The 12282-nt window shown below is 46.9% G+C and overlaps 1 protein-coding gene across 7 annotated transcripts in view; it reads right to left on the reverse strand.

The window, feature by feature from the left end:
• LTBR (lymphotoxin beta receptor) overlaps window positions 1-12282 on the reverse strand; it is a 390915-nt gene that overhangs the window by 41980 nt on the left and 336653 nt on the right. For all 7 annotated transcript variants that reach the window (XM_068258500.1, XM_068258499.1, XM_068258501.1 and 4 more), the window contains one exon: window positions 5502-5592. In XM_068258500.1, coding sequence (XP_068114601.1) covers window positions 5502-5592 — 91 coding nt within the window. The remainder of the gene's footprint in view (window positions 1-5501; window positions 5593-12282) is intronic.

Below are 12282 nucleotides of genomic sequence, written 5' to 3' on the forward strand. Positions count from 1 at the left end.
TTAGATAGGTAGGTGCCTCTCAGTATAGCCTATACTGAGAGGCACCTACCTATCTAACCTAGGGGGGGGGGGGGGGGGCGCAATTTTTACACCCTCGCCCTGGGTGCATTTTAGCCTAGAAACTGCACTGGCAGTGCCAATCGGGCACTGATCCTGTCATCCCAGCACACAGCAAGGTTATCAGCTGTGTGCAGGGAAGACAGGGCAGGTGCCTGATCAGTACAGTAGCACACTTTCAAATCCATGGGCATTACAGTACAAAAGAACAGGAAATGTTCTGCTGAGAGACACTTCCTAATAGAAATATAAGACATCTCCTGAAAATTAGCCCCAGCGCATCTTTTAGAGAAAAAATTAATATAAGACACGGTCTTATTTTCGGGGAAAGACGGTATATTATATATTATTACCGGTATGTAAAGTGTTGTTGAAAAGGTCTTATCTATATCAATACATAAAAGATACGTTAGCACAAACATTTTTGCCATGTAGCTACATTCTACATGTAAACATCTACAACAAATCTGAAAGGCCTGAAAAAAAAATTCTGAATTGCCCTGAAAAGCTGTGAATATGGCCTCAATTAACTAAGCTTTATCAAACACTTTATGAAACATTTGATAATTTACCTCATGAGTAAAATCTAATTTTGAATTCACTAAGGTGTTATAGATTTATTGAACATTTTATCGATAAAACATTCGATAAATCTGTAACACTTTAGTGAATTCAAAATTAGATTTTACTCAGGAGGTGAATTATCAAACGTTTGATAAAGTGTTCGATAAAGCTTAGTGAATTGAGGCCTATTTATGTTTTACTCAGGGCTGTGGAGACAAGGAGTCGGAGCAATTTTGGGTACGTGGAGTTGGTGGTTTCATAAACCGAGGCAGGGGCGTAACAATAGACCCTGCAAGGGATGCAGCCGCAGGGGGGCCCAGAAGCCACAGGGGGCCCCATCCTGAGAGACTGATAACTATGGGTACAGAGAGTAAAACTTTTCTATTCTCTGCACAACTGTTCTGATGACTGCATCTGCTCAGCTACTGATAACAAATCATACAAAGTGTTGTAAACAGAGATTTGTAGATAGTCCCCATTCAGTGTGCAGCAGGCTCCTCTGTACAGCGCCCAGCCCAAAACCTCTCTACCCCTCCCCAAGTGCTGTGTTCTGTAGTGATGCTGGAAGAGTCTGCAGAGCCAGTTCTGTTCCATCAGAGATGGACAGAGTGAGTGTAATAAGCTGCAGCTGGGAGCACAATCGTTTGTCAGTTTTCCGTATGCGTTTTCTGTACACCATATGTGTCTGTAGGAGTGAAAACATGCACGTTTTATCACAGCTAATGTAATAGATAAAGAACTTCCCCACTGCGGTGAACAAGCGCGTTTAGCGCGAAACGGTCGTCCGCAGGGAACCTCAGACCTGGCGCCCACTTAACCTGCCCTGACATCCGGCTATCATACAACTGTGAGTGTTTAAACTTTTATCAATAAAAGAACCCTAACTGCAGTGCTGGCTTTGCCCTCTCTCTCCATGCATACAAGTTTACTGCCTCTTCCTTGCCGGAGCGCGCAGCCTAGAGGGACTTACATCCACACAGTTCGCAGCACAGTACAGCTTAGCCCAGCCTCCTGTTGCATTTCCCGTTGAGTGCTGGAACTTTGCTTTTCTCTGCTCGCTTAGATAAAGAAAATGCCTGCAATGCTTTACTGCTGTCAGTTTTTATCTGCATGGGCAAAACATGCTCTAGCCAATTGAATAACATTGGTTCTCAGTTTACTTGTGCAGAAAGCAGGGGGTGGGTTGGCGGGAGGGGGCCCCATCCAAAGTTTCGCAGGGGGGCCCAGTGATATCTAGTTACGCCCCTGAACCGAGGAGTTGGAGTCGGATGATTTTTGTGCAGACTCCACAGCCCTGGTTTTACTAGACATATCACACAAGGAAATGCACTGCATTATCTTCCTGTGACTTTACACTTATGGCATGTCTTTTCTCACACTTTCCCCGGAGTTTTACTATATGCATGTATTTCTGCACAGGGACATGGGGGGGTTTAAAGGGATTGTCCCATAAAGAGCGGTGTTCTCTGCAGAGACTTGCACTGCGCTGACAGGTGAGGAGTGGCCCCAACAATGGCATTGTGACAATAGTTGCTTCACAGCAAGTGACATTCCTCTAACACTTCACTGCCAGCATGTAATGTCTGCCTGTAGCAATGCGATTGGCAGCCTGCGTGTAGCTGCATTGTGTGCCTGACCTTTGTCACAGTATTTGGTGCGTATGCATGGCAACAGGTTCCCATTCCTAGCATGTCACAAGAATCCGTGACGCTTCCTAGCGCTGCGGTCTTCTTGCCTCATATTAAAAAAAAATTGAGATTTCCCCTTTCAGATAAGGAAGTGAAATGTCTCTGGCTTCACTTTTTTCCTGCTACTAAAAGTCATTTTAGGGCAATATACTGTAGAGTGCCTTTAGATCACCTTGCTGGCATACACATACCCTTGAAGCAGGGGTGTTAAACTCAAGTATACAGTGGGCCAAAATTGTAAACTGGGACCAAGCTGTGAACCAACCTCAATGTCTAGTGGCCACATCTCTCCCTTATACAGTTCCCTGGTGTCTAATGCTCCTCTTCCCTCACCTTATACGGTTCCCTGGTGTCTAATGATCCTCCTTCCCTATACAGTTCCCTGGTGTCTAATGAGTGCCCCCCCCCCCCACACACACACTTTATACAGTTCCCTGTTGTCTAATGACCACCCTCCCTATACAGTTCCCTTGTGTTTAGTGGCCCCTTTCCCTTACACAGTTCCCTGGTGTCTAGTACCCCCCTCACACCCCAATACAGTTCCCTGCTGTCTAGTGCCCCCCCCCTCCCCAATACAGTTCCCTGGTGTCTAGAGCCTCCCCCCCCCCTCCCCTATACAGCTCCCTGATGTTTAGTGGCCCCTGATACAGTTCCCTGGTGTCTAGTGCACCCCTTCCTCCACTATACAGTTGCCTGGTTTCTAGTGCCCCATCCTATACAGCTCCCTGGTGACTAGTGGCCCCCCTCACTCCACCATGTGCCTTCCCTGGTAGTCTAGTGTCCAATATAGCATTCTTAAAGTGACCCCGAGATGACAAAAAAACAACAACAACAAAATAGCCCCATAAGCTCGTCTGAGTCCCACATGCGCAGAAGACCTAGACTGGACGTGATTGAGCTGTTATCTGGGCTGATCGCGGCTGAACGGCAGACCGCGGGAGGACGGCGTGGGACTCAGAGGAGCTTATGGGGTTATAGAAAGCCCCAGGTAAGTATCAAATCTTTCATTTTTTTCATCTCTGGTACTCTTTAAGTTTCATACACATGGTACATTTTTCCATCAGATCGACCTGCAATCTGTTAAGAAGTTGCATTGTGTGTAGACGTCCAAATTTTTCCTGATAGATAATGCAATCAATTTTGCATTGATAACTACCCAAAATTGATTGCAAAATCGATTGGAAATTATCTGGTTGATCTGATGGAAAATTGTACTGTGTGTACCCAGCTTTAGTCTAGTGACCCCGTCCTGTGCTCCCTTAGCCCCAATATATGCAGACTAGCGGCACTGGGCCAGCTGCAATGCTCATAATTAACCTTGCAGGCCAACGTTTGACACCCCTGCCTCAAAGGGAAACCCGAGGATCACAGTGAAAATGGCCCCAGGTGTTGCTACATTGATAGTTTTAAGTTGTTTAGTGAAAATATAAAAAAAAAATATATATATATACATATTTCAAATGTCTCAGTACTTCCTGTTCTGCTGGCTGCCACATTCCGCGTACTGAAGGAGCATGACCTGCGTCCTGCTGTTGTATCTTGACTGACATCTTGGGCAGAGTTATGAGGAGAAAATCTACCACAATCCCACCCACCCCACAAGACTGACACTGTAAATAGGTGACCGTTCAGGGCTGAGAGCTGTACAGACGTGTTGCTAGGCTACAGCCTGAGTGACGTGTTCTGTTGCTATGAAGGGGAAGGAAGAACAGTGGCGCGGTGCATGACTGAGCAGCTACTCACAGGAGGGGCAAACAATTCACTCACTCAAGATGATCCAGCACTCAGGATGTTTTGGCGATGCATTGGGGAGGCTGTACTCTAGATTCTTGGCAGACACAGCTCTGATAAGCCCCTCTGCTGAGTTTAGTCTGACAGGTGTACAAGGCCTTAGGATGATGCGATGGCCACATTTTTGGACTACAGTCTCCTGCCAGGCAGTGATAGTTGCACATTGTTGGCATTGTTCTAATTTCCCAGTGGGCCACACCTGCCAGTGAAGCGGAATTTATCTGACCAGCCTTGTTATGTTTGAGTTTTGCCTTCCAATGTCAATACATCCCATCTAGATAGCACTGCTGCTTTTCTGCAGGGATGAACAGGAGTATGAAGTGAGGATTTACATACAACAAAAACTCCTCTGTCTCCCCTGGTCCGTCTCCTTGTGTTTTTGGGGAGCAATCTACCAATCAGGTGGGAGGCGCTGCCTCAAACTGGCATTCCCAGCCGCTCAGTCCTCCCTACTGAACTGGAGCCAATGGTCTTGAGGGAGGAGCCATGGCTCCATCATTGGAGCCAACCACTGCACTCTGTCATTGGGGCCAATCACTGCACTCCCTTAGTAGCAGGGAGTGCAGTGATTGGCCCCAATGACGGAGTCGTAGTCCCACCCTTGAGACCAATGGCTCCACAGAGGGACCTTGCGGGCTCTGCAAGATTATTGACAAGTTCCTCCTGTGCAGATCTGGGCTGCATCATCACCGTTCTCATGATCATTGCGACTCTACAAGGTAAGATCTTGTATGGAGCCCCAGACTGAGGGATTATTTTGTGTTTCTTCCATTTGCAAATTATTGTGCCAACTGTTGTCACCTTCTCACCAAGCTGCTTGGCAATAGTCATGGAGCCCAGTCCAGCCTTGTGCAGGTCTACAATCTTGTCCCTGACATCATTGGACAGCTGTTTGGTCTTAGCCATGGTGGCTAGTTTGGGATCTGATTGATTAATTACTTCTGTTGACCTGTAAAAAAAATGGGATTAGGAGCACTCCCTTAAGGTGCGTACACACGCACTACAAAAGGCAACGACGGGTCCGCCGGACCCTCCCACTGGGCGGTCTTTCGGAAGACTGTAGCGCGTGTGTACGCGCTGTTGGCGGACTGATAAGGCTGTTTCTGAACAATCCGCTCAGCCTTATCAGTCTGCCGACAGCATGTGTACACACCTTTACAGAGGGTGTTGCTAATCTCAGTTTGTTGCTGAGGGTTCTATTGGTTTTTTGTCTCTCACAGCTACAATAAACTTACCATTACATTAACAGACTGCTTATTTCTTCCTAGCAAAGTCAGCAGGGGATCAAATACTTCTCATTGTACATGCTCAACTTTTACATGGAGAAGGAAAGGCATGGGGAGGAGAGAGATGAAAACTTCCCAGAAATGGAAGCCAATGTGCGCGGCATTATGGCCTTACCTGGCCTACAGCGGGAGCAACATTTGTTGATATTTACATTGAAGTACTGAGTAGTTTGATTGCATTCGAGCTGGGCATAAATTGGTGGAGCCTGCAAGAAAACAGAACAGCTGTGTTAGGAAAATGCATACGCTGAATTACATGTCAGTAAAACATCACATATCTTTTATCTATAATTTCTTAGCACAGACCATATATTGGGTACGTATGGATTTGGCACTGTGAATTTGGCCCCTCTCCCCTGAAAAATAGAGCATCAGGGGCCTTGCCTGCATTTGCAGGCAAGGCGCTATATTTAAGGGTTCCAAGCAGCTTTTTATCTGCAGTGTGTCTTGGTTTCTAATAGTTGTAGGAGTTACTATTTCCCCCCCTCCCCTCATTTATCCAGGGGAAGGTGTAAAGGTAATCAAGTGTGACTTCTATAAACGGTTTGAAGCACAGTGTACTATCTCTTCGCCTTCCCCCCACTGATGAAAACTTTTTGTTTGCTCATTGCTACTACTAATTACAGCATTACAGAAGTCCTTATCTGCCCGATTTTTCTGCAGACAGCAGGCTACATAAGTACTAGAAGCCTCTAACAAACATTTAGATGTATAAAGAAGAGGTAGAATGGATTCCGTTTAGCAATGAGCTACATTGTTCGCATGCATTTTTAATGTGGCTTTGAGACGTCCTGGGGCTAAAAATGATGCTCAGTTCACTTTTTAAAAATAGGATGTACCGCAGTTCCAGTGCCCTTCTCCAGATTTGTAGTCCTCCCTCCCCCCATAATGTGTAAAAGTTTTCCTTCGGCTCCCTGTGTGTCCCTGCTTTCAAGTGTCCCTGTGCAATGTTCAAGCTTTCCATTCACATAAAAGGTGTTGAGGCTTGCTTATTTGCTCCACAGAGTGTCCTAGGCTTTGTAGAGCTCCTTAAAGGACAACTGAAGAGAGAAGTATATGGAGGCTGCCATGTTTATTTCCTTTTAAGCAATACCAGTTGCCTGGCAGCCCTGCTGACCCTCTCTCTCTAATACTTTCAGCCATAGACCCTGAACAAGCATGCAGCAGATCAGGTGTTTCTGACATTATTGTCAGATTTGACCAACTTAGCTTGCTTGTTTCTGGTGTTATTCAGACACTTCTGCATCCAAACAGACCAGCAGGGCTGCCAGGCAACTGGTATTGTTTCAACGGAAATAAACATGGCAGCCTCCATAGTCTTCTCACTTCAGTTGCCCTTTAAATTGTGTTCCAAACTTAAAGAGAACCAGAGACGAAGCACCCTCATGTATTTTACCATACATATCAATTTACCATACATATCAATGGGAACATGACAGTAAACACCTACTCTGCTCGTTGTTTCATTCTTCACTGCTCAGTCTGCCTGTTAACAGCTCTGATAAGAATCCCCAACTGAGCATTCAGTCTAGCTTTGCCCCAAATGATTATAGCTGAGTCAGTCTTATGTGATGTCTTTTCAAGTCCAAGTGCTTGATTCACTAACCGGCGCTAAGTGTAAGCGCCGGAGTGAAAAGCCACTTAATGCCCGAAATGTAGCTTTGCGTGCATTAACAGCAGCGCAAAGCTACATCACGCACAGGACCACCCAGATCGCTCGCAGTGCGGTTGGCCGGTAATACTGCGCGGTGCGACGATAACATCGCACCCACTGCCCTGGAAACGGCGCATCGGGTGCCCCCGAAACGGCGCATTGACGCATTAATGCGCCGTTTCGGGGGCACCCGATGTGCCGTTTTCGGCACACCGGGTGCGACGTTTACAGGGCAGTGGGTGTGATGTTATCGCCGCACCGCGCAGTATTACCGGCCAGACGCACTGCGCGCGATGTGGGTGGTCCTGTGGGTGCTAACCACCTAACGCTGTGGTTTGCGCCCACAAACTGTTAAGGCCTCCTAACTGGCTTAGCACCGGTTAGTGAATCGAGGCCCAAGTCTGCCCCCTTGTGGCTTTGCTTTCCTGCTATGTATCCTCGTAGCAGGTAAGCAGAGCCAGGAGGGGGCGGGCTTGGGCTTGAAAAGACATCACAGAAGACTCTGCTATAATCATTCCGGGGCAAAGCTAGACTGAATGCTCAGTCGGAGATTGATAACAGGCAGACTGAGCAATGAAGAATGATATGAAGAATGAGCAGAGTAGGTGTTTACTGTCATGTTCCCAATACATGAGGGTGCTTCGTATCTGGTTCTCTTTAAGCTGGCCATACATATAACGATATTGCAGCTTGATTAACCATCCATTTCAATAATTCTATTGAACTGGAATAAAATTGGTTCCGCAAAAATCATGCCCTATTGACCTAGGCCGAAATCGGTTGAATGCATCGAACTAGCTTGCTGGAAAATCTCATGCCGATGTGGTCAACGTGGTGCACAGCGGTAATGGTGCATTATCGGTACAACCAACAACTGCAATAGACCTCCTGACAAGACCGAGAGTTGGTGCAGTTGGAGCAGGTGAGATTTCCAGTGCATGGGTACCGGAAGGGGCACATTTACATTTGGAAAGACAGTGGCCAGGAGGTGGATGTGGTGCCATGAGGTCCGATACCCGGGAGATTTCATGCTGAAATCGATCAGGAACAGGCCTATGGTGTATTGACAGCCAATAGATTGGTCTTGCGGTCAATTTAGTGCTGAAATCGATCAGGAACAGGGCTATGGTGTATTGGCAGCCAATAGATTAGTCTTGCTGTCAATTTAGATGGGTACCTTTAGTGGTGCTCATTAGTCATTAATAGAGAAAGGAACTCACTGTGACTGCTGGATGGGATTGAAAGGGGGATTTCTTGTGACTGCTGCTCAGGATTGCAGGTATGTATCTCACCTAACCAGCCCTGCACACCTCTTGCCTCGTGTCTCTGAAAAAAGGTGTTTCCACCACAATCTCACTTCCTCCTGTCAGATAGCCAACCATGGCTTGTAGCCAGGGAAGCCATGCTCTCTAGAGGAGCCACCCTTTTTATAGAAAAGCAGCGATACTGTAGTGCAGACAGCTGAGAGCACCTCCCAGATAGATGGGAAGTTAAGAATGGAATTTGTAATTTGCATATTTCCTTACAGTTTGCCACAATAAAACTAAAGAGCACTGGGCTGGTGGGACTCCTAGTCCAGCTCACTGCACAGACTTCGCAGACCATGGGCTGAACTTTGAATGCTGACTCTCTCTAGCACAGTGACAAGACTGGCAGCTGCAGTCATTAGCAATGATGTCACCGTGGCTTCAGGTGCAAACTGCAGATAACCCCTAGCCGACCGCTTCACGCCTAGTGGCATGAACGCGGCGGCAGCCACAGGACCGCTCCACGCCGATTGGCGTGAACAACTTTCTATGGGGCTAGCAGGAGATCGTGCGCGCTGATGCACGAGCATCTCCACTTAGAAGGCGGAGCGGAGCTCCTTCAGTCTCGCAGCGGTGATCGCCACTCGGCGACTGTTAGACGGCGAAAGCGCCGTCTACTTAGGCTGTACAGCGCTGTGATCTAAGGCAGCACTGTACTGGGGACAGTCCCCCTGGGACACAGGAGAGCGATCGGCTCTCATAGGCTGAAGCCTATGACAGCCGATCGCCGTCATTGGCTGACTGGGGGGAGGGAGGGAGTTACAGAAAAAAAAAATAGCAGAAAAAAAAAAAAAAAAAAAATATAATAATAATAATAATAATAATACATTATATATATATATAAATATATATATATATATATATATATATAAATATATAAAATATATATATATATATATATATATATATATATATATATATATATAAAATAGGAATAGGAATCCTGACAAGTGGAAACAGTCCCATTCACTTGTATTGCTATGCGAATTTGCATGCGAAAAACGCATGCAAATTTGCGATAGTGGAAATGGGCCCTGAGGGAGCGATCAGCCTGGAGGGGGCTGGAGGAAGCACCAGGTACAGTATATGTATATATATTTTTTAATCTCCCCGACTTAGGTTCCCTCTTAAGTGTACCCAAGGTGTAAAAAAATAATTAAAAAAAAGTAAATACCTAAAAAGAGAGGAAAGCCTCAGGATCCTATAGAGGTTTCCCACACCGACCTCTGGTCCCCCATCACCGAGTGTGGATGCCCTGATGATTAATGACAAGGGCTTGCCGGTAAACTCACCAGGGCCGCGCTCCTCTTCAGGCACAAGTGTGGATGTACTGCGCCTGCATGAGTAAGGCCACGCCTGCGCAGTAAGCCTGAGCCATGCCTCATGCCAGAAGAGGAGCATGGCACAATGTTAACGAGGATCCCAGTGAGTGGCGGGGGATCAAAGGACACTGAGGATGAACACGTCGATTATAGCGCAGGAGATTTGGGTGCAGCCGGTGCCACTATAGACCGTAATAGGAATTAGCGACGCACAGAGTAACTTTGGCACCGTCAACAGACGGAGCTGAAGTTACTTTTAAAACACTGTAATTCGGGCCTCCAGGAATAAATTACATCATTCTCCACCATCCACGTCAACCTGGAGGAGGAATAGTATTTAACGCCACCAGGACTTGTGCCTGTGCAGTACACTCCGGACAATGTGGGCTTGATTAACAGCGGCACTCGCGCAGGAGCAGAAGAGGATGACCTCGAGGTCAGACTCTGCCCCGGTGGGGACCCCAGGGCCGGTATCAGAGAGCAGAGCTGCAGCCAGGGACATATCGGCTGGAAGAAGCCCCGGGTAAGTAGATCATGGGGTAGCATTATTTGGCTGACATTTCCTTTCATACTAAGGCCTCTGTACCACGGGCAGCTGAACCACTCGCTTGTTGGGCAGTTCAGCCACTCGGCTGCCGGCCACAAAAGCATACAGTGCATGTCTCTGATGAAGCAGGGCTAGTCCCTGCGAAACAGCTGTCAGACTTGTCCATACACCCACTGCTGTAAGCTTTTTTGTGTCAACCCAGCCACAATAAAGGGTATTTTAGCATCTGTGCCCATCTCCTTCTTCTCCTCTGATTGAAATCGTGGACTACCATTGGAGCACGCTGCAGGTAAGTCCAGTGTGGCAGTATCCAACCCTGTTGCATTTTGTGCAAGTGCTTTCTCCTCTCCATATTTGCATACAGTGCATGCATGGTAGCGTTTGATAACAACACGTATGTCACATGGCCACATTACCTGGTGGCCAAAAATCTTCTCATAGTCTGATGATGGCAACCACCATGCTCAGATGCAACTCCATAGAGGGAATGCCTGTCCACTACCTGTGCCTGATGCTAGCAAGCGGCTGGCCGATGAATGGAAGCAGCTGACAGGTGGGGAACACACCACCACGCTGCAAGATTCTGGCACAACTCCAACCCTGGATAACAGACGCTGAAGAAGAAGCAATCTGTATCATCTAATAATATTTGGTGTTACATTATTATTAGTACTATTAAGGGCGTTTATCCCTAACCTGTTCACGTCCTTTTATTATATTTATAGTGTTACTCCACCCTGTGATCACCATGTGACATCAGCGGTTACACTGAATAGAGGAGCTGAGGGAACGGTAGCACAATGGTTGCAGTTTGGAAATGGGAAAGGTCAGTTTGTAGAAGCGGATCCTGCAGGGGGAATACATATACACCTATGTGTCTAGTAGGCGGGGTCGTTTCTGGGCACAGGCCATGCAGGCAAAGGCCTGGAGCACCCTCTTATGCACAGGATGCAATGCGGCACCATCAATATTAATGACATTCTGTTTCAGTCAGTCTGCAGAGTACAGAAGAGTAAATTCCAGTTTTTGCTTCCCCACTCATCTTCTCTAGTCCAATCTCCATAGAGAGTACATGGGGAAGGAGGCAGTTACATAGTGCCATAAAATAAAACACAGATAGTCCATAACAGAGAGCAGGCATGGAACTGGATGGGGATGATTTAGTCTCAAAAAGCAGATATTTCGGGCTGCCGATTGCCAGCGCACACGCTGTGCATGCACATGGGCATGGTGTGTATGGTCGAAGCAGTAAATTTGGGCGCATGCGGCAAGTTGGCTAAATGGGTGCCGCCATAGGCGGCCGGTGCATTTTATCGGTATGTGGGCACCAGAGCAGAAATTCAGGTACCCGGTAAATTGCGGACGCCGGTACAGCTCCAGCTATATATCAGATATCAGGCACAGCGGGCACCCAAAAGCCAATATTTGTATAGGTGCCCATGGCAGCGCCCAAGAATTAGTATTTCTGTTTTCTTTAGGTCAGGTGTCAGGGAGGTAGTTTGTGCAGGTAGGGGGGTTTAAAGGGTTAGGCGTCATGGGGAGGTTTCTGAGTGAGGGTAGCGTTAGGTTTACCTATAGTTATCAGTATTTAATACAGATATTTTACACTTTATAGTAAAATATTGTTATTAAATGCCTATATTTTACTATCGGCATTACTGGGCACTCAAATTTCCACACGCCTTTATTTGGTGGACGTGTGTAAGGTGATGTGGAAAGTGACAGCACACTGCCCAGTCACTACACATTTGCATAATAGATGTGCAGGTGAACTGCCATCTGGACAGCGTGATAGCAGCGATGGACGAGGAATGGAAACATGCTTTTACTGTTCACCTCATGAAACTGTGCACACCTGAACTGGCCGTCAGCCATGGCACCAGAAGTGTGATAGCTCTGCAATAAGGCTAAATAGGCTAAGCCTACGTACACACATCAAATTACTGTTGCCCATGGCGATTAGGACTAAATTTCTCGAGTGACAGTTCAGGGTCGAGTTCTGTAAAGGGAGGGGGTGAATGACGGAATAATTTGCACTGGGGTTGCTAAGGCATCACTAAAGGTGC

The sequence above is a fragment of the Hyperolius riggenbachi genome, chromosome 10 (assembly GCF_040937935.1).
Source record: "Hyperolius riggenbachi isolate aHypRig1 chromosome 10, aHypRig1.pri, whole genome shotgun sequence".
Lineage (NCBI taxonomy): Eukaryota > Metazoa > Chordata > Amphibia > Anura > Hyperoliidae > Hyperolius > Hyperolius riggenbachi.